General features: G+C 38.5%; 1 protein-coding gene across 2 annotated transcripts in view; it reads left to right on the top strand.

Annotated features, from left to right (window-relative positions):
- STYX (serine/threonine/tyrosine interacting protein) overlaps nt 1-26,790 on the top strand; it is a 51,981-nt gene that overhangs the window by 3,742 nt on the left and 21,449 nt on the right. Inside the window, exons 2-4 of one of the 2 annotated variants that reach the window (XM_003901801.5) lie at nt 17,011-17,043; nt 18,926-18,979; nt 23,583-23,680. In XM_003901801.5, coding sequence (XP_003901850.1) covers nt 17,011-17,043; nt 18,926-18,979; nt 23,583-23,680 — 185 coding nt within the window. The remainder of the gene's footprint in view (nt 1-17,010; nt 17,044-18,925; nt 18,980-23,582; nt 23,681-26,790) is intronic. The other variant, XM_021941231.2, reaches the window with a different exon arrangement.

Raw genomic sequence — 26,790 nt, 5'->3', positions numbered from 1 at the left:
AACCATTCAGTGGCTAGAGTGAAGTTACAAAGTTGCAAACGAAGATTCCACCGGCAATCAGTCTTGATTTGTAGAGGACAGCGGATTTCCCATCTACTGTGCAGAAAAGGTGGGAGGTGGTTGCAACAGGAGTAGCCTCTGGTCCTTTTGTTACTTAGGCGTGGAAAGTTAGGGTTTTTCCTTTCAATTTAGTTCTGGGAAGTCAGAGTGAAACAGCCTTAGATTCCCTGCCTCCTACTTGCCTCACTAGCACCTCCAGTGTTTCCATCCAGAAGCTCAACAAATCTTATCAACGGTTTTTATAGAACTTCATCTCCAGCCCCTCCCATAGAGGTGTGTGTGTGTGTGAGGCTGAGAGTGCAACCCTCTAGTCACATGGTCTTTCTGGTGACTGGCCCCACCCTAAATCACTTCATTAGCATAATCAGGTTTGATCATAAATAGTGGCTCATAAGTAACCAAAGACACTCCTATTAGAAAATTCCGAGAGTTTTAGGACTATGACAGGAACTGGAGAGAAAGATCATGTATTTCATATTGCATCACAGGGACAGAGGTAATGCTTAAAGCTAGTGGATAATGATGCAAGTATTGTCTGCTGAAAGCCAATTCATTCCATATTTCATAATATTGCATGTTTGGTATCTTTTGGTTGCAAGCAACAAAAACGAACTTAAGCAAGAAAAAGAAGAAGTAATTAAATGCGGCCGGGCTCACGCCTGTAATCCCAGCACTTTGGGAGGCCGAGGCGGGCAGATCATGAGGTCAGAAGATCAAGACCATCCTGGCTAACATGGTGAAACCCCGTCTCTACTAAAAAAAAAAAAAAAAAAAAAAAAAAATTAAAAAAAAAAAATTGGTCGGGCGTGGTGGCGGGTGCCTGTAGTCCCAGCTACTCCGGAGGCTGAGGCAGGAGAATGGTGTGAACCTGGGAGGCGGAGTTTGCAGTTAGTCAAGATCTCGCAACTGCACTCCAGTGTGGAAGACAGAGCGAGACTCCATCTCAAAAAAAAAAAAAAAAAAAAGGTAGTTAAATCCAGAAAGGTAGTGGTGCAGCTAGTTTCAAGGATTTGACTAGACCCAGGTATTATAAAGCATCAGAACTGCCTTTGCCTCTCATGAGTTCTTACCTCAACTTTCTCTCAGAGTCTCTGCTTTCTTTCCGGCTTCTCCAAGATGTGAAACTTGGCCATCAGCTGCTCTGGGGTCACACCTTTATGAGTTTGGTTATTGAGGAATAAAACTGAGCACTTCCAGCTTCTGTATTTGAAATCTAGAGGAATGGCCTCATTTAGGTCATGTTCCCACACTTTGGATCAGTCACTGTAGCCAGGAAAGGGCAGATACGAGGGGCCCAATCTAGGTCATATCCCTAATTCCTTGACTAGAGGAGTGAAGTTTGTTGTTCGTAGCCCTCCCACCAAAACCATAGGAACATTTCCACAGGTAGAGGGTACTTTCGGGGCTGATAAAAGTATACATAGAGGCCACATAAATAAACTATTAAATAGGAGCGTATAGTTTTTCATAATAAACTGACTAATAAATGCTGTTAATTTTCTAATCTCCAGTGAGATAATGCAAAGTGTCAAATGGTCTTAAGTAGTTAGAGTGATCAGCCAGCATTATTTCTTTGACACAGGGAGCACTACCTGGAAAGCCAAATTATAAACCAAATTTAATAACAATGGAATTCAAGCAGAGAGTTCAGTGAATGCTTTTAATGTTAATGTGATCAAGCTGTGATAGCTTGATGATTCTGTCACCTCTACAAGAATATTATTTTCATGTTTCTTGAAATATTGGTATTCTTTGTATAGGACAGTGCTAACAAAAATTTAGTCAGTTTGCAGAAAGATTGTTACTTTTTTGTTTAAAACTTTTTCATGATTTTCCATTGTTTTGAAGATGAAGTTTAAACCCTTGACATTATTTCCAAGGTCCTGTATGGTTTGGCATCTGCATACCTCTCTAACCTCATTATGAGCTACTACTCTTGCTCCCTTCTGTGTAAGCCCTAGCCATATTTATCTTTTCTCAGTTCCTGGAATGCTTTAATTCCCTTCCCCCCCCCCCCCCCCCCCGACCCCCACCTTTATATTTGCTGTTTTCCCCTGCCTTGGCTCCAGTACCTTCCTTACCCTCACCTAATTAACTGCTTACCCTTGGGTTAAATCCCACTTTAGGCAACATTTCTTCAGAAAAGCTTTTCCTGTTTGCTAGTTGCTCCAACTCCTTTCTTCATCCCCTAGACTGGTTCACTTCCCCAGGTACTATAGCACTTGGTACTTTAATAATACTTACCTTTGCAACACTTACAATTTTTGGTCATTGTCTATTTTCCATTTAGACTGAACCTTTCATAAGAGAACTTAGATATTAGGAAGAAGGAGCAGCTGATAGTACCATTTTTTAAGCAAATTGATTGTAGCTGGGGCAGTAGGTTTTATAATTTAAAAGTTAATGTTTTATCTTCTCTTCTGATAGAAAATGAAATATTTATTTACATTGCAGTTTGGCAACTTTCCATGTTTCTCTTTCCATTTTTCTTGTGGATCCCATAGTACAGGATCAAAGATAGGAATTACTTAACATACCTGGCTGAGGATTCCTTTTCTAGCTCCTTTATTTAGAATGGTGCTTTTTAACCCTTCCTTACTGTAGAGTAAGGAATTTTTTAAAAATACTGATGCCTGGACCTTACCAGCACCTATTACAGTTTAATTTGTCTGAATGAAGCTAGATGGTTCTAATGTGCAGTCAGGTTTAAAAATTGCTGGTTTAGAAAATATCTTACTCGAGTGCTCTTCTGCCCCTGCAGTCCCTGCCCACCCTCTCTTTTTATTTGAGTGAAACATTTTGTTTTCTCCTTTGGTTTAAGCAAAGATCAAGCTTGGTGTGGGAATTAAAGGAAAAGGACTTTGGAGGGGTTTACCTATTTTTTGTAGCAGAGAAACTGCAATACTAACTTTTCTGTTTTGTGGAATGTCCCAGTGTAAGTCTAGTATTCTGATGATTTTTTTCTCCCCCAAACTGTTGCCCCCCACCTCCAGCCTATGTAAAATTTGTATTCTATTTTAGTATTGTGTATATAGGATTCGGCACTATCCTCAAACATGTGAACATATCACCTGTGGATAAAGGGGGACTACTGTATTTGTAAAAGTTCATATTTCATATTTCAATCCATATAAGAATTTTTTATTTTATCTAATGGTTATAGTCTATATCCTTCACTGATGTGTTTATTTGAGGGTCTTTGGACATTTTTGTAACTTTTTTTCCTATCCAAATGCAGTTTTATAGATCATTTTTATGGGAAGGAAGAAGATAACTCTGAAGGATGTTTTAACATGTGGTACCTTTTAGCGCATGTTGATTGAAAGATTTTCACTTGTGAATTAATTTCTCTCAGAATCATGGTGTGTTTCACAATAGAGGGTTATTTTGGTTTATCTGGCTTGCCTTGGTTTGGTAAATGTGGTTGAAGTGCTTGGCTACTCATAAGGTTTGGGGAATTGATTGTACTAATTAATTACAATAGTAGCTTAAAATAGATCATTGGTGGTGATACGAAGATGCTTCCATTAATACCATGGTTTCTAAAATGATAGATTTCAGGAGTAGTGTGGGTAGGCTGAGATTAAGAATTAAGTGTGATAGTGGTAAGACTTGGTTATTAGACACGTGTTCAGACAGATGGATATGTGGTAGAAGAAGACTATGAGCATTCAGACTTAAAATCTTGATTAGTAGGATCCATAGACAGGCAGGGTTTTTTTGTTTGTTTGTTTTTGTTTTTTTTTTTTCTTGAGACAGAGAGTCTCAAGAAAGAGACTCTTTTTTTTCTGTCGCCCAGGCTGGAGTGCAGTGGCAAGATTTCGGCTAACTGCAGGCTCTGCCTCCCGGGTTCACGCCATTCTCCTGCCTCAGCCTCCCTAGTAGCTGGGACTACAGGCGCCCACCACCATGCCCAGCTAATTTTTTGTATTTTTAGTAGAGACGGGGTGTCACCGAGTTAGCCAGGATGGTCTCGATCTCCTGATCCCGTGATCTGCCCGCCTCGGCCTCCCAAAGTGCTGGGATTACAGACGTGAGCCACAGTGCCTGGCCGACAGGCAGGTTTAAGGTTTGTTCTGTAGGTAGTAATCTGGGTTAGGGCAGCGAAGAAGGTGGATTCTGAGATCAGCATCTGATGATAACACCAGGAATAGTTCCAAATGAACTTTTCTGTGAGAGAAAGCTTTCTAGGTTTCAATGGATCCATACCTATTGCAGTAATTACTTATGTTCTCTGAAGAAGGCTTCTTATCTGTCCTGTGACTAGGAATATTTTCATTCCCTCCTAGTATACAGCTTGCTTTTCCCTCTTATAATATCTTCCTTGTATATATATCAAGAGAGTCTTTCATGTTGTATTACATATAACCTTATGGAAAGCTCAAAATTTATTTGAAGCCTCTTGTTTTGCTAAAAGGTTCAGGTAAATTTGCATTCTACCCCATATGTACCTGTTTGTTTTAATATAAAAATTGTTTAAATTAGTAACCAGTGAAAGTACTGTTTCTCCCTAAAGAAATTTTTTGATAAAATTGATACTTCAGTAGTTTTGAGTGTCTTTTGGCATGTTGCCAAATGAAAGTGTTGAGGAAATGCCACTGCAAAATATGACACCTTGGTAGATTGATTACTTTAAGTTGGAAACACTTGCAAAGTAGCAAATGGGGAGAAAGCCTTTCTCTGAACTCCTATTATCTACCTAAGGACAGATCATCCAAAAGAAGCTCGGTTTGCTCCTAGGGAGTTTCATCAACCAGGGAAGATTAATTCTTATCACTGGAGAGGAGAGTAAAAGTCAGCACCACACCCAAACTGTCACAAAGTATCATCTGTTATTATTCTGAGGGCCCATTTGTCTTTCTCCAGAATTATAGTAGCTTAAAATAGATCATTGGTGGTGATACGAAATTGCCTATATACCCCTACCCCCATCCTATAGAAAGGGTATATAGGCTCCTAAATATCACTGTTTTGGTTTTTTTTTTTTTTTGGTATATACTTTTCTTTCCTGTGATACCCCATGTACATAATAAATTTCTATACCTTTTCCTTTTCTCCTTTTAGTTTATTTCATAGACTGGTTTTAAATATCACTGGCTTTTTTTTTTTGGTATACACTTTTTTAAAATGTCACTTTTTTGTACACTTTTTTTCCTGTGATACTCCCATACGCATAATAAATTTATATACCTTTTCTCCATTTAGTTTATTTAATACACTGTTACTGAATCCTGTCGTAGAGGGAAAGTCTTCCCTCCCTTACACAAGTATTTCCCGGAATATATGTACACTATTCCTTGATATGTGTTACCCTGGTTTTTTTTCTTTAATTATACAAAATTTAGTGATTTCACTTCAGGTAAATTCAAAAGTATACCTTTCTTTAATTGATTTTCTTCTTTTTCACAGCTCTGACAAGTTGCTTCAGGAAGATAAGGCTGGCTGTTAGACTACTTAGGAATCTTTTAAAAAGAAAAACAAAGTCAATAGCATTTAGTGCAGTAGATCTCTGAAATGCATCTAGTTTGTGCTTATTCTGTGTCAGGCACTGTGCTTATCATTAGGAGTACCATGACTAAAAAGAGTCTTTGGCCTAAAACTCTTTTCTTTTTCCTTGTTTCATTTCCTTTTTTTTTTTTTCCCCCTTGAGATAGGGTCTGTCTTTGTTGCCCAGGCTGGAGTGCAGTGGCACCATCGTGACTTACTGCAGCCTCAACCTCCCAAGCCCAAGTGATCTTCCTGCCTCAGCCTCCCAAGTAGCTAGGACCTCAGTCATGCACCACCACTGCACCTGGCTAATTTTTAAATTTTTGTAGAGATGAGATCTCCCTATGTTGCCCAGGCTGGTTTTGAACTCCTGGGATCAAGCCATCCTCCTGCCCCAGCCTTCCAAAGGGCTGGGATTACAGGTGTAAGATACCATACCTGGCAAAAAGACTTATGTATAAAAAGATTACCATAACACATTAGTAAGTTAAAGAATCTGAGCTGGGCGCGGTGGCTCACGCCTGTAATCCCAGCACTTTGGGAGGCCGAGGCAGGTGGACCATGAGGTCAGGAGTTCAAGACCAGCATGGCCAAGATGGTGAAACCCCATCTCTACTAAAAACACAAAAATTACCCAGGCGCTTGTAATCCCAGCTACTCGGGAGGGTGAGGCGGGGAATTGCTTGAACCCCAGAGGCAGAGGTTGCAGTGAGCCAAGATCGTGCCACTGCACTGCACTCCAGCCTGGGTGACAGAGCAAGACTCTGTCTCAAAAAAAAAAAAAAAAAAAAGAATCTAGTAAACAAGTATGTTTCCCTTATTGCTGGCTTAGAAATTACATGCTTTATTTCTATTGTGTTAATATCCATAAATTAATCATTATTTTATGCAGCCAATATTTGTTTAATTGTAACTATATGTTTGCCGTAAAGTTCATTCTTACATTGAAAGACTGTGTAGTGTATTGATTAAGAGAATGAACTCTGGATTCAGACTATCTGGACCCAAAATCAAGTTACTTAGGTTCTCTATGACTAAAATAGACAATGATAGTATCCTTTCTTCAAAGAACATCTTAACTTTTTTTCTTGAAAGATATTTTTCTGAGCATATATTCTTAATTAACAGTTATTTTTGTCCTGCCACTTTGAATGAATTATTCTTGTCCTCTGGCTTCTTTCATGCAATTGAGAAGTCAATGTCCGTCTGATTGTCCTTCCTTTGTATGTAATCTGTCTTTTGTCTAGATGATTTTTTTAAATAAAAGTGAAATTTATGTAGTATAATGTACAAATAATAAGTGTACAATTCATTGAGTTTTGATAAACATACACTAGTGTAATCTACCCCATCAAAATACAGGAATATTCTATTAGCATAGAAGGTTACATCTACTTCCAGGCATTTCCTCTCCCATTCCACAACAGGCAACCAGTAATCTGATTTTTATCAACATAGATTAGTTTTCCTTGCTCTTGAACTTGATACAAATGGAATCATGCAAATGGACTCTTTTGTGTGTGGCTTTCTTCACTGAACATAATGTCAACGAAATTCATCCATGTTGTTGTGTTTATGAGTACTCCGTAGACTTTTATCCCTGAGTACTATTCCATTGTATGAAGAGACCATAGACATTTGAGTTCTTAGAGACTACAATAAATAAAGCTGCTATAAATGTTCATGTAGAAGTCTTTGTGTGGGTATATGTTTTTATATATGTGTGTGTGTGTGTGTGTGTGTGTGTGTGTATATATGTATGTAAAGCCTAGGAGTGGAATGGCTGGATATTATAATAGGGTAGGTGTATGTTTAACATTTCATTTTACATTCCCACCAGCAATATATGAGAGTCCCAGTTGCTCCACATCATCACCAGCATTTGGGGTTGTCAGTCTTTTTAACTTTAACCATTCTAATGGTATGTAATGATATCTTTTGATTTTATTTTTGAGTTTCGTGTATGTGTGTGTGTGTGACGGAGTCTCACTGTGTGTGTGTGTGTGTGTGTGTGTGTGTGTGTGTGTGTGTGTGACGGAGTCTCACTCTGTCACCCAGGCTGGAGTACAGTGGTGCAATCTCGGCTCACTGCAACTTCCACCTCCCAGATTCAAGCAGCTCTCCTGCCTCAGCCTCCCAAGTAGCTGGGACTACAGGCGTGCTACCTCCATGCCTGGCTAATTTTTATGTTTTTAGTAGAGACAGAGTTTCACTATGTTGCCCAAGCTGGGCTCAAGTGATCCGCCTACCTCAGTCTCCCAAAGTGCTGGGTAATTTACAGGCATAGGCCACGGAACCTGGCCTACTCACTGATTTTTAGTTTCAATTATACTTCTTATTTCTACATATTCTGTGTTTTTAAAAATCATTTTCTTAGTCTTTGGTCATATTTTGATACCTAATTTCTTTAAATTTTTTATACTTTTCATTATTGCTTATAATATGTGCAGTTTTGTAAGTGTAACTCAGTTGTTTCTGCTTCCTATGGTGGCTCACTTCCTGTTTTTAAATTAGTTTCTGATTGTGAGCTTGTTGGGACTTTATCTGTGTGAATTATTTCTGATCTAGGTTTAAGGTGTGTTTTTCTAGAGAGTATGTATTTGCTTCTTCCAGGAATCCAGGATGCAATCTACCCAGAACCACTTACATTAAATTCTCACTTGGCCTCACAAAAGTAATTGAATTCTAACCCCAAACTTGAGTGGATGCCAGATTGTGATTAGGAAGACCCCACTCCACCACTACCAATACCTACCCAGAGCCAAAGCTAGGAAAGACAAGAGTACTCACTTCTATGGGATGAGTTGAATTTTTGGTTTTTTTTCCTTCCCTAGTTTATCTTTCACTGAGGATGTTGCCTTTGGGAGTTCCAGCTTTTTGGTCTTGATATGAGTTCAACTTTGAGCAGATCACAGACTTTGTCTTGTGTTTACAAGTACATTTCCATTTAAAATAAGGCCATAGTGAAGATGCAGAACAACTAGAACTCCAATACATTGCTGGTGGGAGTGTACAATGGTTTTGGAAAAGTTTTGGCAGTATGTAGTAAAGCCAAACATAGTTCTACCCTGTGTCAAAAGACAAAATTACAACAAATTTAGCTTAAAAATCTAACTGGCTTTTATTAGTGGTTCATCTATCAGGCAGTGTGTCATCAAAAGATTTAGAAAAGGTATTTCAGTGTGCTGTGCAGAGGAGGCTGGATTTATAGGCAAAATCTAGCTAAATAAAGCAGAAATGAAACAAAAAGTAGATTGGTCTTTTCCAAGTTAGTTCCTTTATAGTGTTGAAACAGAGGGGACTTAATTATGCTGGCTCAGGATAACAGGCCTCCTCTGATTGATTGCTATGAATCTTTTGGATTTGTTTTTTTTTTTTTTTTTTGAGATGGAGTTTCACTGTTGTTGCCCAGGCTGGAGTGCAATGTCATGATCTCAGCTCACTGCAACCTCCGCTTCCAGGTTCAAGCGATTCTGCTGTTTCAGCCTCCCAAGTAGCTGGGATTACAGGCTTCTGCCACCAGGCCCAGCTAATTTTTGTATTTTTAGTAGAGGCGGGGTTTCACTATGTTGGCCTAGCTGGTCTTGAACTCCTGACTTCAGGTGATCCACCCACCTCAGCCTCCCAAAGTGCTGGGATTACGAGTGTGAGCTACCATGCCTGGCTTTTTGTTTTTTTTTAAACTGTCATTACTCAGGGTTTATAGTCTACTACTATATTGCTGAGAACAGTTTTCAAGATTAAAAACGAAAATGCTTTCTGTTTCTCTTAATTTAAAAAAACCTGAGACAAAGCTTCCAGAGCGAGAATCAGACAGCAACACTCGCTGTTCAGCAATATTCTATCTTCTGCAGCCTCCGCTGCTGATACCCAGGCAAACAGGGCTGGAGTAGACCTCAAGCAAACTCCAATAGACCTACAGCTGAGGGTCCTGACTGTTAGGAGGAAAACTAACAAGCAGAAAGGACACCCACACCACAACCCCATCAGTACATCACCATCATCAAAGACCAAAGGCAGATAAAACCACAAAGATGGGGAAAAAGCAGTGCAGAAAAGCTGGAAATTCGAAAAATCAGAGTACATCTCCCCCTCCAAAGGAAGGCAGCTCATCGCCAGCAACGGAACAAAGCTGGACGGAGAATGACTTTGACGAGTTGAGAGAAGAAGGCTTCGGTTGATCAAACTTCTCAGAGCTAAAGGAGGAACTACGTAACCAGCGCAGAGAAACTAAAAACCTTGAAAAAAGAATGGATGAATGGATAACTAGAATAATCAGTGCAGAAAAAGACCTTAAAAGAACTGATAGAGATGAAAACCATAACACGAGAAATATGTGACAAATGCACAAGCTTCAGTAACCGACTCGATCAACTGGAAGAAAGAGTATCAGCAATCGAAGAACAAATGAATGAATTGAAGCAGGAAGAGAAGTGTAGAGAAAAAAGAGTAAAAAGAAATGAACAAAGCCTCCAAGAAGTATGGGATTATGTGAAAAGACCAAATCTACGTCTGATTGGTGTGCCTAAAAGTGATGAGGAAAATGGAACCAAGTTGGAAAACACTCTGCAGAATATCATCCAGGAGAATTTCCCCAACCTAGCAAGGCAGGCCAACATTCAAATTCAGGAAATACAGAGAATGCCACAAAGATACTCCTCGAGAAGAGCAACTCCAGGACACATAATTGTCAGATTCACCAAAGTTGAAATGAAGGAAAAAATGTTAAGGGCAGCCAGAGAGAAAGGTCAGATTACACTCAAAGGGAAGCCCATCAGACTAACAACGGATCTTTCGGCAGAAACTCTACAAGCCAGAAGAGAGTGGGAGCCAATATTCAACATTCTTAAAGAAAAGAATTTTCAACCCAGAATTTCATATCCAGCCAAACTGAGTTTCATAAGTGAAGGAGAAATAAAATCCTTTACGAACAAGCAAATGCTTAGAGATTTTGTCACCACCAGGCCTGCCCTACAAGAGATCCTGAAGGAAGCACTAAACATGGAAAGGAACAACAGGTACCAGCCATTGCAAAAACATGTCAAAATGTAAAGTCCATTGATGCTAGGAAGAAACTGCATCAACTAGCTAGCAAAATAACCAGCTAATATCATAATGACAGGATCAAGTTCACACATAACAATATTAACCTTAAATGTAAATGAACTAAGTGGTCCAATTAAAAGACACAGACTGGCAAATTGGATAAAGAGTCAAAACCCATCAGTTTGCTGTATTCAAGAGACCCATCTCACATGCAGAGACACACATAGGCTCAAAATAAAGGGATGGAGGAAGATCTACCAAGCAAATGGAAAACAAAAAAAAACAGGGGTTGCAATCCTAGTCTCTGATAAAACAGACTTTAAACCATCAAAGATCAAAAGAGACAAAGAGGCCGGGCGCGGTGGCTCAAGCCTATAATCCCAGCACTTTGGGAGGCCGAGACGGGCAGATCATGAGGTCAGGAGATCGAGACCATCCTGGCTAACACGGTGAAACCCCATCTCTACTAAAAAATACAAAAAACTAGCCGGGCGAGGTGGCGGGCGCCTGTAGTCCCAGCTACTCGGGAGGCTGAGGCAGGAGAATGGCGTGAACCCGGGAGGCGGAGCTTGCAGTGAGCTGAGATCCGGCCACTGCACTCCAGCCTGGGCGACAGAGCGAGACTCCGTCTCAAAAAAAAAAAAAAAAGAGACAAAGAAGGCCATTACATAGTGGTAAAGGGATCAAGTCATCAGGAAGAGCTAACTATCCTGAATATGTATGCACCCAATACAGGAGCACCCGGATTCATAAAGCAAGTCCTTAGAGACTTACAAAGAGTCTCAGACCCCCATACAATAATAATGGGAGATTTTAACACCCCACTGTCAACATTAGACAGATCAACGAGACAGAAAGTTAACAAGGATATCCAGGAATTGAACTCATCTCTACACCAAGCAGACCTAATAGACATCTACAGAACTCTGCACCCCAAATCCACAGAATATACATTCTTCTCAGCACCACATCGCACTTATTCCAAAATTGACCACATAGTTGGAAGTAAAGCACTCCTCAGCAAATGTAAAAGAACAGAAATTATAACAAACTGTCTCTCAGACCACAGTGCAATTAAACTAGAACTCAGGACTAAGAAACTCAATCAAAACCGCACAACTACATGGAAACTGAACAACCTCCTCCTGAATGACTACTGGGTACATAACAAAATGAAGGCAGAAATGAAGATGTTCTTTGAAACCAATGAGAACAAAGACACAACATACCAGAATCTCTGGGACACATTTAAAGCAGTGTGTAGAGGGAAATTTATAGCACTAAATGGCCACAAGAGAAAGCAGGAAAGATCTAAAATTGACACCCTAACATCACGATTAAAAGAACTAGAGAAGCAAGAGCAAACACATTCAAAAACTAGCAGAAGGCAAGAAATAACTAAGATCAGAGCAGAACTGAAGGAGATAGACACACAAAAAACCCTCCAAAACATCAATGAATCCAGGAGCTGGTTTTTTGAAAAGATCAACAAAATTGATAGACTGCTAGCAAGACTAATAAGGAAGAAAAGAGAGAAGAATCAAATAGACACAATAAAAACTGATAAAGGGGATATCACCACCGACCCCACAGAAATACAAACTACCATCAGAGAATACTATAAACACCTCTACGCAAATAAACTAGAAAACCTAGAAGAAATGGATAATTTCCTGGACACTTACGCTCTCCCAAGACTAAACCAGGAAGAAGTTGAATCTCTGAATAGACCAATAGCAGGCTCTGAAATTGAGGCAGTAATTAATAGCCTATCAACCAAAAAAAGTCCAGGACCACACGAATTCACAGCTGAATTCTACCAGAGGTACAAGGAGGAGTTGGTACCATTCCTTCTTAAACTCTTCCAATCAATAGAAAAAGAGGGAATCTTCCCTCACTCATTTTACAAGGCCAACATCATCCTGATACCAAAGCCTGACAGAGATACAACCAAAAAAGAGAATTTTAGACCAATATCCCTGATGAACATCGATGCAAAAATCCTCAACAAAATACTGGCAAACCAAATCCAGCAGCACATCAAAAAGCTTATCCACCACGATCAAGTGGGCTTCATCCCAGGGATGCAAGGCTGGTTCAACATATGCAAATCAATAAACGTAATCCAGCATATTAACAGAACCAAAGACAAAATCCACATGATTATCTCAATAGATGCAGAAAAGGCCTTCGACAAAATTCAACAGCCCTTCATGTTAAAAACTCTCAATAAATTTGGTATTGATGGAACATATCTCAAAATAATAAGAGCTATTTATGACAAACCCACAGCCAATATCATACTGAATGGGCAAAAACTGAAAGCATTCCCTTTGAAAACTGGCACAAGACAGGGATGCCCTCTCTCACCACTCCTATTCAACATAGTGTTGGAAGTTCTGGCTAGGGCAATCAGGCAAGAGAAAGAAATAAAGGGTATTCAGTTAGGAAAAGAAGAAGTCAAATTGTCCCTGGTTACAAATGACATTGTATATTTAGAAAACCCCATTGTCTCAGTCCAAAATCTCCTTAAGCTGATAAGCAACTTCAGCAAAGTCTCAGGATACAAAATCAATGTGCAAAAATCACAAGCATTCTTATACACCAGTAACAGACAAACAGAGTCAAATCATGAATGAACTCCCGTTCACAATAGCTTCAAAGAGAATAAAATACCTAGGAATCCAACTTACAAGGGATGTAAAGGACCTCTTTAAGGAGAACTACAAACCACTGCTCAGTGAAATAAAAGAGGACACAAACAAATGGAAGAACATACCATGCTCATGGATAGGAAGAATCAATATCGTGAAAATGGCCATACTGCCCAAGGTTCAATGCCATCCCCATCAAGCTACCAATGACTTTCTTCATATAATTGGAAAAAACTGCTTTAAAGTTCATATGAAACCCAAAAAGACCCCACATTGCCAAGACAACCCTAAGTCAAAAGAACAAAGCTGGAGGCATCCCGCTACGTGACTTCAAACTATACTACAAGGCTACAGTAACCAAGACAGCATGGTACTGGTACCAAAACAGAGATGCAGACCAATGGAACAGAACAGAGCCCTCAGAAATAATACCACACATCTACAACCATCTGATCTTTGACAAACCTGAGAAAAACAAGAAATGGGGAAAGGATTCCCTATTTAATAAATGGTGCTGGGAAAATTGGCTAGCCATAAGTAGAAAGCTGAAACTGGATCCTCTCCTTACTCCTTATACGAAAATTAATTCAAGATGGATTAGAGACTTAAATGTTAGACCTAAAACCATAAAAACCCTAGAAGAAAACCTAGGGAATACCATTCAGGACATAGGCATGGGCAAGGACTTCATGTCTAAAACACCAAAAGCAATGGCAACAAAAGTGAAAATTGACAAATGGGATCTCATTAAACTAAAGAGCTTCTGCACAGCAAAAGAAACTACCATCAGAGTGAACAGGCAACCTACAGAATGGGAGAAAATTTTTGCAATCTACTCATCATCTGACAAAGGGCTAGTATCCAGAACCTATGAAGAACTCAAATTTACAAGAAAAAAACAACTGCATCAAAAAGTGGGCAAAGGATATGAACAGGCATTTCTCAAAAGAAGACATGCATACAGCCAACAGGCACATGAAAAAATGCTCATCACCACTCGCCATCAGAGAAATGCAAATCAAAAGCACAATGAGATACCATCTCATACCAGTTAGAATGACAATCATTAAAAAATCAGAAAACAACAGGTGCTGGAGAGGATGTGGAGAAATAGGAACACTTTTACACTATTGGTGGGACTGTAAACTAGTTCAACCATTGTGGAAAACAGTATGGCAATTCCTCAAGGATCTAGAACTAGAAATACCATATGACCCAGCCATCCCATTACTGGGGATATACCCAAAGGATTGTAAGTCATGCTGCTATAAAGACACATGCACACGTATGTTTATTGTGGCACTATTCACAATAGCAAAGACTTGGAATCAACCCAAATGTCCATCAGTGACAGACTGGATTAAGAAAATGTGGCATATATACACCATGGAATACTATACAGCCATAAAAAAGGATGAGTTTGTATCCTTTGTAGGGACATGGATGCAGCTGGAAACCATCATTCTCAGCAAACTATCGCAAGAACAGAAAACTAAACACCGCATGTTCTCACTCATAGGTGGGAATTGAACAATGAGATCACTTGGACACAGGAAGGGGATGATCACACACCAGGTCCTATTGTGGGGAGCGGGTAGGAGGGAAGAATAGCATTAGGAGATATACCTAATGTAACTGATGTGTTGATGGGTGCAGCACACCAACATGACGCATGTATATATATGTAACAAACCTGCACGTTGTGCACGTGTACCCTAGAACTTTAAAGTATAATAAAATAAATAAATAAAAAATAAATCGCGTGGTAAAAAAAAAAAAAAAACCTGTCTCTCATTGTAGGATTATTATTCTCTCTTTTCATTACAGATGGATACCATTTCTACCTTCTGTGTTAAAAATGCTTTCTGGGCCAGGTGCAATGGCTGACTCCTGAAATCCCAGCTCTTTGGGAGGCCGAGGTGGGTGGATCATGAGGTCAGGAGATCGATACCATCCTGGCTAACATGGTGAAACCCCGTTTCTACTAAAAGCATACAAAAAAATTAGCCTGGAGTGGTGGTGGGCACCTGTAGTCCCAGCTGCTCGGGAGGCTGAGGCAGGAGAATGGCATGAACCCAGGAGACGGAGCTTGCAGTGAGCCGAGATCGTGCCACTGCTCTCCAGCCTGGGCGATAATGTAAGACTCAGTCTCAAAAAACAAACAAACAAAAAATTACTTTTCTGACTTGGAGAATCTGGGTGAAGGGTAAATGGAATTCCTTTTACTATTTTTGCAACTTTTCTATAATCCTAAAATTATTTCAAAATAAAAGGTTAAAAAAGTATTTTCCAGACTACTTTGGAAACCTCATTACTAGTAATAATTCTGAGTTTTAAGCAACCAACTTAGAAACTTTTGGAATGCAATCAATCCATTAACAAATGAGGACTATCTGTACTGTAATTTTTTTTTTTTTAAGACGGGGTCTTTAGTCTGTCACCCAAGCTGGAGTGGTGGGGTTGTCTCGGCTCATTGCAACCTCTGCCTCCCAGGCTCAAGCGATCTTCCCACCTGAGCCTTCTGTGTAGATGGGATAACAAGCAGGCTCCACCATGCCCAACTAATTTTTTTCTATTTTTAGTAGAGAAGGGGTTTCACTCTGTTTCCCAGGCTGGTCTCAAACTCCTGAGCTCAAGCAATCTGCCTGCCTCAGCATTCCAAAGTGCTGGGATTACAGGCATGAGCCATAGAGCCTGGCCTTCTAGTCTTATTTCGATTCTTCATTTCAATTTACTATAGTTACTTTTCTCTTTTTCTAACTTTTTAAAATATTTTTTATCTTTTACCATTGACATTTTGTGTTTTATGTCATATTTTACAGCTTATTTACATTGGTCTGCTTTCCAAAGACAAAACAAAGTCTCTTATCTTTTGTGATATGTGTTAAAATAATTGAACTAGACAAGAATGTTAGGACCAAGTGAGGTATAGGAAAGGCTCTTTGATAAGCTTTTGGCATTTTAGATCAGAGATGGCAAGTACCTATGACACAGCATTTTTCTTTTATCCATTTCAGGTATTATTTGTTGTTGTTTTTTTTTTTTTTTTTGAGACGGAGTCATGCTCTGTCGCCCAGGCTGGAGTGCAGTGGCCGGATCTCAGCTCACTGCAAGCTCCGCCTCCCGGGTTCACGCCATTCTCCTGCCTCAGCCTCCCAAGTAGCTGGGACTACAGGCGCCCGCCACTTCGCCCGGCTAGTTTTTTTGTATTTTTTAGTAGAGACGGGGTTTCACCGTGTTAGCCAGGATGGTCTCGATCTCCTGACCTCGTGATCCGCCCGTCTCGGCCTCCCAAAGTGCTGGGATTACAGGCTTGAGCCACCGCGCCCGGCCTCAGGTATTATTTGTTGATCTTGCTGTCTTGGACTACACAGTGTTTTAGGTATCTATTGTCAGTTGATTAGAGTTGGCATGAGAAACAAAAAAATCTAGTGACATCTCTGACTTAGAAGATCAGTTTTGGGGAGAATCTTCTGGAATATCTATTCTATTCTTAAGTTTAATGAGCAATTTCATCCATTATATGAAGTAATATAATAATTCTGGAAGCCTAGTTATTTAAAGAATGCCTTAAGCTTTGTTTCTTGTCACTTCAATTTTCAGATGTTTGTGAAACCAAGTCTGCTATTTTAATAAAATATTCTTAAAGTATAATGTAACTTTAAAAAATCTACATACTTGTATGTCACATCTTTAGCCTTTAATTGGGTGACTTTTTAAATGTTATCTACTTTTATTCTTATGTTTTCCTCCCCTTTTAAAGGAGTGGACCTACCCTATGAGACGAGAGATGCAGGTATGGCAACCTTTTGTTTGTTCAAACCAACCCATGTTATTGTAGTAACAACCTCAGTTTATAGGATTTGAGACCTGCTGATTCATGATCTGTAGGTTCATCATTATGTATTTTAAATAATTATTTTAAATATTTAAGGTTAATCTTGGATCTTAAAAAGATGGGAAATTAGAGGAATGTAATAATAGGTGTTTGTACTTAATGAATCACTTTCTCTTATTATTATTATTATTATTATTATTATTACTATTATTTTGAAACTGAGTTTTGCTCTTGTTGCCCAGGCTGGAGTGCAGTGGCACGATCTCGGCTCACTGGAACCCCCGCCTCCCAGGTTCAAGCGATTCTCCTGCCTCAGCCTCCTGAATAGCTGGGATTACAGGCATGCACCACCACGCCTGGCTAATTTTGTATTTTTAGTAGAGGCAGGGTTTCTCCATGTTGGTCAGGCTGGTCTTGAACTCCTGACCTCAGGTGATCACCTACCTCGGCCTCCCAAAGTGCTGGGCTTACAGGCATGAGCCACTGCACCTGGCCAATGAATCACTTTCTTTTTCTTCATGTGAAAAATTGGATACTATCTTTGTATTCCCTTTGAAAGCAGTTTGCTTTCTCTGTTTGTGTAGATAGGGAGAGTTCACTGTACAACAAATAAGCATTGTTCATTTTGTGTTCGATTTTCAATCAACTTCCATAATTAAGTCTTTTAGAAGATCAAATTGAATACTTTCAGTTTGGAATGAATTAAATGATAGCTAACCCTCATAGCAGCTCATTTTCTTTTGCATTTCATACTTTTTACAGTGAGGTCTGTTTGCCCCAGGATTAAGCAGTATCTTGTTCCTGGGAATCCCATGACTTCTAAAAATCTGTTACTTTTCTCTCTTAATGAAAATTCACTTTGAAAAAATATGTGAGTACCTGTGAGGCATTTTGTTTGGTGCTATGAGGAATGCAAAGATGACTAAATGTAATTTCTGCCCACAAAAGCCTGGTGGGAGAAATCAGTTTTATATACAAATAATTATGACTTATAGAACTGAACTATAAAGTTACTGTTAGTATCTGGGATGTGATATATCCAGACTGAAAGCTTTCTATATTGAATTTACATAGAATAAATTTGAATTCAGCTTCTGGAAGGTACATATTTAAATTGTTGAAATTTTGTCAACTGGCAAATATTTGAATTTGGACTTTTTATGTTACAGTAATAATTTGCTTCTATCAACTATAGATAATAGTTTTAGGTTGGGCACAGGAGTTCATGTCTGTAATTCCAGCAGTTTGGGAGGCTGAGGCAGAAGGATCACTTGAGCCCAGGAGTTCCTTATCAGCCTGGGCAACATACTGAGACTTCATCTCTGTTTTTAAAGAAAAAAAAAAAAAAAGATTAAAAAAATAGATAATAGTTCCAATCTTCTTGTATCTTGTGCTGCTTTTGATTTGGCCAAATAAGGTTTTGTGTAGGTTTAAAAGGATGATTTCCTTTATGCCTATTTTATTTCCAGATTTTAGCAGATAATAGAAGTAAAATTTAAAAGATTTTATTAATCTAAAACGCAACATTACAATGTACTAATTCCATCCAAACTGCTTATAAAAAGCTCTATAAGTTCACATATCCAACTTTTCAGAGCTGTTGATATAAAATAAAGCTGTTTAAATAAAACTTGAGTGTCTTATTCGATATTATAAAGCATGCCTGCATTTCTCTACCCAATCATTTGCTCATCGTGGATAGGAAATGCTCCCGAAATAACAAACTTTTAAGCAAATTGTTTTAACAACTATGAAAACACCCTACAAATTCAGTTATATGGTACATAGTCTTATAGATTTAAATTGCTGATGGTAAATACCTCAATTTTTTTTTTTCTAGGAAATTTTACCTGGATTGTTCTTAGGCCCATACTCATCTGCTATGAAAAGCAAGGTATGAACTTTGTTAGATTCACCAAGAGAGACTTTTATTAACCAACTTTTCTTGGGTAAGTTTTTTGGCAATAAAGAGTTTTATTTTAGGGAGCATCCACAAGTACTGTCTGTTAACAGTGATTGTCACTTTGGAGTACCTTCCTGTTTCCTTATTTTACTAGACCAGTAGTTCTCAAGTGTTTCACCACAAATCACATAGTTTTTGTTTTTTCCTCATGAAATTTGTATGTTTGAAAGATTTACCAGATAACTGACCTTTAATAACTTATTTACTCTCTAAAATACTAGACATCTGTAATTGCTAATCATAGCTTCAGAACAATATGAGGTATACTTAAAGCCCAAAATAAGGAATTTCTATGTTTAGTTAAACCTTCCTTATCAAGGGTAAGACTGTGTGTGTTAACTGAAAGTGATTCACCTTAGTTGTTTTGCCAGCCAGACTTTAGAGGGCTGGTTGGTATCCCTGATCTGAAATTTGAAACTTTTTGAGCACCAGTATGTCACTCGAAGGAAATCCTCATTGCAGTATTTCAGATTTTGGATTTTTGGATTAGGAATGCTCAATTATAAGTATAATGCAAATATGCAAAACAAACAGAAAAATACAAACTCTGAAATACTTCTGGTCCCCGGCATTTTAGATAAGGGATATTCAATCTTTATAGATATTCTACATAGTCAAACTTTAATGGACTTACTCAGTTGCAGTTAAAATAGGTAGATCTCATTTTAATATGTTCTTGCCACTTCTAAAAGATTCAGTGCTACTAATTCTCTTTGAGTTACAACATGAAATGTACCACAAATGTCTTTCCTCAATACTTTGCCTGTTCAGAAGTCAGTATACTTAAATTGTGTTTGATATCTCTGTAATTTAAAATGATGTTCTTAGGAATTTAACCGGTTTTAAAAGGTCATTGATTTTGAAACTTGAAGGTTTTTTTGACTGCTGAAACATGGCTAAGAGTAAACCTGGACATCCTGATGACTTTCTGCTTAGTTGGAAAGATAGGGAGTTAGTAAAAGTAAGTACTAGGGAAAGGACAGGGCAGGTAACTATAGACATAGCTATAATTTATTTTGTAAAAGACTGATGTAAACAAGGTTATTGTCCATATAATTTGCTATTCACCAAGTACTAGTCTTCCAGATCGTTTGAGATAATTTTCATTTTTAAAATTTTCATTGTACTTTATAAATATACATACAGTATTTATCACATTAAAGTATTTGTTTAAAGATCTGTCTCCTCAATGGGAGGCTGAGGCAGGCAGATGACATGAGGCCAGGAGTTTGAGACCAGCCTGGCCAACATGGCAAAACCCCGTCTCTACTAAAAATACATAAATTAGCTGGTTATGGTGGTACGTGTCTGTAATCTCAGCTACTTGCGAGGCTGAGGCACGAGAATTGCTTGAACCTGGGAGGTAGAGGTTGCAGTGAGCCAACATGGCACCACTGTACTCCAGCCTGGTTGATGGAGTGAGACTTTGTCTCAAAACGAAACAAAAACACACACCAAAAAAGGTGTAGTTCTTCAAAACTTCTTCTCTTGAAATGTCACCATGGTCTTATTAGACAGAGAAAAAGCCTCTATGGCAGTATTTTATATTTCCCACCCTGGGTAACCATAATATAGCCCATATTTGTTTTCATAGCATTATCTGAAAACAACAACAAAAAATAATAATGGAGATAAACCTAAATGGATAAACTCCTTTTTAAACACTCATTTATTGTTATTATTATTTTGTGAGAGAGGAGTGGGGTCTCGCTCTGTTACCCAGGCTGGAATACAGTGGTGTACTCTCATAGCTCACTGTAACCTCAAACTCCTGGGCTCAAGCTGTCTTCCTGCCCCAGCCTCCCAAGTAGCTAGGACTACAGGCACACACCACCATGCCTGGCTTAATTCTCAAATTTTTTCTAGAGGTGGGGTCTGGCTGTGTTACCCAGGCTAGTCTCAAATTCCTGGCTTGAAGTGATCCTCCCACATTAGCCTCCCAAAGCACTGGGATTACAGGCATGACCACATGCCTGGCCACATTTACTTAAGTATATCTTTTATTAAATTCAAATACAGTTTAAATAAAAGAGTCAAATTTAGGGCCTTTGTAACTAGTAAACTATTTCTTTTTGTAAAGTTTTTCTGTTGTTTTTAAATGTGAGGTAAGGTCATAATTTGCTTTATATTAGGTTGGTGCAAAAGCAACTGCCTTTGAAAAGTACAAAATAATTCTATTCGCTGTTACGTTAGGGCTCTATTTTGATAGTTTATTTTTACTTAGTAGTAGTCTAATGGGCCTTCAAAGCTTGTTTAAGCATATTTATACATAATTATGTGCATCATCTTGTACTTTCTCACATTCATAAAGTAGATAAGAAAAGTCCATAGGTCATCAAGTATACACGAAGGACTTAATTTTGAATTTGTTGTGGAATTGGCACAAGTCTCAATATAGAACATTGGTTAATTATTAAGGTTACCAAATGCTTATCTCACTTTCCCTAACTCAGGTTATACTCAAATACAAAGATAATTGAATTCTAATCTATGCTGACATAAAACTTGCTGCAGAAATTAAAACTTAAAACTTGAAAATTATATTGTCTTAGCTCAGGCTGCTCAAACAAAATACCATAGACAGGGTGGCTTAAACAACAGACGATTATTTCTCTGAGTTCTGGAGGCTGGGAAGTCCACAGTCATGGTCCGGCTCTGGTGAGGACCCTCTTGCTGGTTTGCAGATCCCTCCCTTCTTGCTGTATCCTCACACAGCCAAGAGAACGAGTTCTTGCCTCTTATAAGGGTACAGATCCTGTCATGGAGGTTTCTACCCTCTTGACCTCAATTTAAAACTGATTACCTCCCAGAGACTCCACCATCATATCTTGGGGGTAAGGATTTCAACATATGAATTTGAGGTGATGCAAACATTTAGTTCATAACACATAAATTATTATTTTTTTACTTTGCTCATGAATTATTAGTGCTACTGTTTTGTACTATTTAAAATGCAGGAAATGGGAATTAAATATATAGGATTTTAAACTGAATGTGTCAGGAAATTCAAGGTTATCTGATTCTCTTGCCATTGTGATTTGTTAGTTCATTTATTGAACAGATAATTATTGAACACTTAACTAGTTATACATACTTGATACTTAAGTGATTGTATTATACACTTTACACATACTGTGTATCAGTGAACAAATACAAATCTTTTCTGTCAAGGAACTTAATGCTCTAGTTAATAAAATAACATCTATAAACTCACTTAAACTTATAATCACTTGCAAATGAAAATTTATTTTTTGGTAATTTCTAGAATTGTCATGTTAAATTGCTTTTAAGTATGGAGCCAAAAGCACTACAGGTTGAGTATCCCTAATCTGAAAAATCTGAAATGCTCCAAAGTGAAACTTTTTGAGTTTCAGCATGAAAGCACAAGTGAACTCCACACCTGTCCCCATGTAATGGGTCACAGTCAAAATTTTGTTTCATGCACCAAATGACTGTATGAAATTACCTTCAGAGTATATGTATGTGGTGTGTGTGAAGCATAAATGAATTTTGTGTTTAAACTTGGATCCTATCCCCAAGACATCTCACTATGTATAGGCAAATATTTCTTTTTTTTTTTTTTTTTTTTGAGACAAAGTCTCGCTCTGTCGCCCAGGCTGGAGTGCAGTGGCGCGATCTTGGCTCACTGCAAGCTCCGCCTCCTGGGTTCATGCCATTCTCCTGCCTCAGCCTCTCGAGTAGCTGGGACTACAGGCGCCCACCACCTCGCCCGGCTAATTTTTTGTATATTTAGTAGAGACGGGGTTTCACTGTGTTAGCCAGGATGGTCTTGATCTCCTGACCTCGTGATCCGCCTGCCTCAGCCTCCCAAAGTGCTGGGATTATAGGCATGAGCCACTGCGCCCAGCCAAGGCAAATATTTCAAAATCTGAAATCTGAAGCACTTATGGTCCTATCTTGGGACCAGCATTTTGGATAAGGGATACTCAACCTGTATGGAATATAATAACACACCATTGAAGTTGCCATTTTTAACTTCAGGAAAATTTTTAAATGGTGAAAGGTTAACTAGATTATGTGAAGTATGTAAATTAATTCTGACTCTTAAAGTATACTGGGAGAGGCAAGGAGTTGTCTAGAGATTTGGGCTCAGGTACTGCTGTTAACTAGGTCAGTGATGTCCAAGTATTTGGTAATGTAACTGTTTTATGTCTTAGTAGTCCCCTCTAAAGAATAAAGATTGCAGTCAATATATATAACTACCATTTATTAAACACTTGCTGTGTGTCCCAGGTGCTATGCCAAACATCTTGCATAAAGGCTCCATTAAACTCTAAAATTATAGGTATGAAATATCCCTGTTAACTTTTTGAGGACATTAGTGTGTTAGTCTTGAATCATTGAAATATCTTGCTACCCACTTCAGGTATATTATAAAATTAGCTTTAATCCCCTGGACTTAAGCAGAGACTTGGGTTCTGTGTATTTTCAAACATCTGTGTTATATAGTAAGAGGATGTTTGATATTTTAAAATATTCATCTTCCCTGTCCTCCCCCTGCTTTTTTTTACAGCTACCTATACTACAGAAACATGGAATAACCCATATAATATGCATACGACAAAATATTGAAGCAAACTTTATTAAACCAAACTTTCAGCAGTTATTTAGGTAAGAATTATTGCTATGATTTGTAAAACACGTATTGAAGTTTCATTTCAGGTTTTGTACCATCAGTTTTTTCTGTATATAAAAAATGGGTCATACAGTACATAGTTTTTTATAATAAATTTTACTTAAAATACTTAAATAATTTATGCCCATAATGCAGAATTCTAAAGGTTCAAAATAGTGTATATTGTCAAGAAGTTTCTTGGAAAGTAAAAATTAAAAAGAATTTAAAAATAACATATACTGAAAAGTAGATTTTAGTATACATTATTTTATCTCTTGAGGGATAAAGGAATTGAGTATCTAGGGATAGGTACAGGGAAACGACATCTACTATTACCTCTTTATTGGGTAGCTTTCCAGTGTTAGGTTAAATTTATGAGCATATTCTTATAGATAAACTTTTGTTTTTTACACTGCCTTTGTTTTTTTTTTACTTTGTATTTTTTGGAGATTGGTTTATATCAGTATGTATATCAAACTGCTTATTCTTTTTAAGTTGCATTATAATCCACTGTATGGCTATACTAAAATTTATTCAGTCTGTTGGACATTTAGATTGTTTCTGGCCTTATACTAATATGTATAGCATATAGTGACTATCATTGTACATATTACTCAATTTATACGTGAGCATATTGATAGGGCAAATTTGTAGAATTGCTGGATATGAGTATGAATATTTTAAATTTTGATAGATGTTGCAGATTGTTTTCCAGTGCATTGTATCAGTTTACATTCCCACTGTCAAGTATATGAGAGTGACTCTTCCCTTGGTATCTCTCCAAGATGGAATTATGAAACATTTTGGAGAGTCTCAAAGTCTAATGGAGTAAAAGTGGCATCTCATTTGATGTTCTTATTTATCTTACAAGTTCAGTTGAGCATGTAATGGTTTTTAATGTTCTTTATTTTTTAACTTCGTTTTTAAAATAGAGTATGTTACACCTGGTACAAAAACTCTACTTTTTCTCCTCTAAACCCAAACCACCATGCTCCTCTCTGAGGAGGCAGCTTCTTCCTTCAATATCTATGTAAAAGTATATATGTTAAAAATATTTTAGGCCAGCGCAGTGGCTCATGCCTGTAATCCCAGCATTTTGGGAGGCCGAGGTGGGCAGATCACCTGAGGTCAGGAGTTCAAGACCAGCCTGGCCAATGTGGTGAAACCCCATCTCTACTAAAGCGAAAATTACCTGAGCGTGGTGGCACATTCCTGTAGTCCCAGCAACTCAGGAGACTGAGGCAGGAGAATTGCTTGAACCCGGGAGGCAGAGGTTACAGTGAGCCGAGATCATGCCACTGCACTCTAGCCTGGGCGACAGAGCAAGACTCCATCTCAAAAAAAAAAAAAAAAAAAAAAAAAAGCTGGGTGCAGTGTCTTACGCCTATAATCCCAGTACTTTGGGAGGCTGAGGGGGGTGGATCATGAGGTCAAGAGATCAAGAATATCCTGGCCAACATAGAGAGACCCTGTCTCTACTAAAAATACAAAAATTTTCCGGGCATAGTGGCGTGTGCCTGTAGTCCCATTTACTCAGGAGGCTGAGGCAGGAGAATCACTTGAACCCGGGAGGCAGAGATTTCAGTGAGCCGAGATTGTCCCACTGCACTCCAGCCTGGCAACAGAGTGAGACTCTGTCTCAAAAAAAAAAAAATTTAATGCTTTGCTTTATTTTTAAAATGAAACCAATCTATAAATATCTGTATACATACTCTAAAATACATTGTTTGAACATATAATAGAATACCATGTAACCATGAAAAAGAATGTGATATATCTATGTGTTTGGATTTGGGATGATCTCCAAAATAATGCATTGCATGAACAAAGCAGAGTGTGGAACAAGGTGTATATATTCGCAATGTGTTGAGTAAATATATATATACTACATTAAGTATATTTATTCTTGTATATGCATAGAAAATTTCTGGACCAACAGGCTAGAGACTTCATAGTGATTGCTTCTAAGAAGGGAAATTCAGGGCCTGTGATGGTAGAGGGACATATTTTTCTTTCATGTTTTTTCTTTTTTGAAATGGAGTCTCACTCTGTCACCCAGGCTGGAGTGCAGCAGCATGATCTTGGCTCACTGCAACTTCCGCCTCCTGGGTTCAAGCAATTCTCCTGCCTCAGCCTCCTGAGTAGCTGGGATTACAGGCGCACACCACCACTCCCGGCTAATTTTTTTTTGTTGTGTTTTGGATGGAGTTTTGCTCTTTTGCGCAGGCTGGAATGCAATGGCGTGATCTTGGCTCACTGCATCCTCCGCCTCCCAGGTTTAAGCAATTCTCGGCCTCAGCCGCCCAAGTAGCTGAGATTACAGGCGCCCACCACCACTCCAGGCTAATTTTTTGTGTGTTTTTAGTAGAGACGGGGTTTCACCATCTTGGCCAGGCTGCTCTTGAGCTCCTGACCTCTTGATCCACCCACCTCAGCCTCCCAAACTGCTGGGATTACAGGCGTGAGCCACCACACTCGGCCTAATTTTTGTATTTTTAGTACAGATGGCATTTCACCATGTTGGCCAGGCTTGTCTTGAACTCCTGACCTGGTGATCTGCCTGCCTCGGCCTCCCAAAGTCTTTTTCTGTTGTGTATGTGTATTTATGTGTATACGCATAGAATTATTAAAGAAAATGAGAATGTTGTGTTTTAAAATATCGAACTATATAAGGTGAAACTAATCTTAAGAAAAAACCAACCAAAAAATCATACTGTTCGTTTCTAATGTGTACTGAATTTTTGTTCAAATTATAATGTTGTTGGTGCAGGTTCTTTGTCCTAATGGAAGAACCATTTCTCCTTAAACTTTTACAGTACTAGTTTTTAGAGATTGGTAGTTCTACTAGTAGTTCTTGACACAGAATATGTTATACATTAAAATATTTAATTTCATTCTGAGTTAACATTTTTCCTCTGAAGCATTGTTTTATATAACTGGAATTCCCAATCACTTCAGGCTACAGTCATTGTTGAAATCCTTGTGGGTTAAATCTTGGATTTTCCTCAGATCCTGGGGTTTAGCTTCTGCGGTGTTTTGTTTTGTTTTGTTTTGTTTGAGACAGAGTCTTGTTCTTTCACCCAGGCTGGAGTGCAGTGGCACGATT

The sequence above is a fragment of the Papio anubis genome, chromosome 7 (assembly GCF_008728515.1).
Source record: "Papio anubis isolate 15944 chromosome 7, Panubis1.0, whole genome shotgun sequence".
NCBI lineage: Eukaryota > Metazoa > Chordata > Mammalia > Primates > Cercopithecidae > Papio > Papio anubis.
This window is presented reverse-complemented; position numbering and strand designations above follow the sequence as displayed.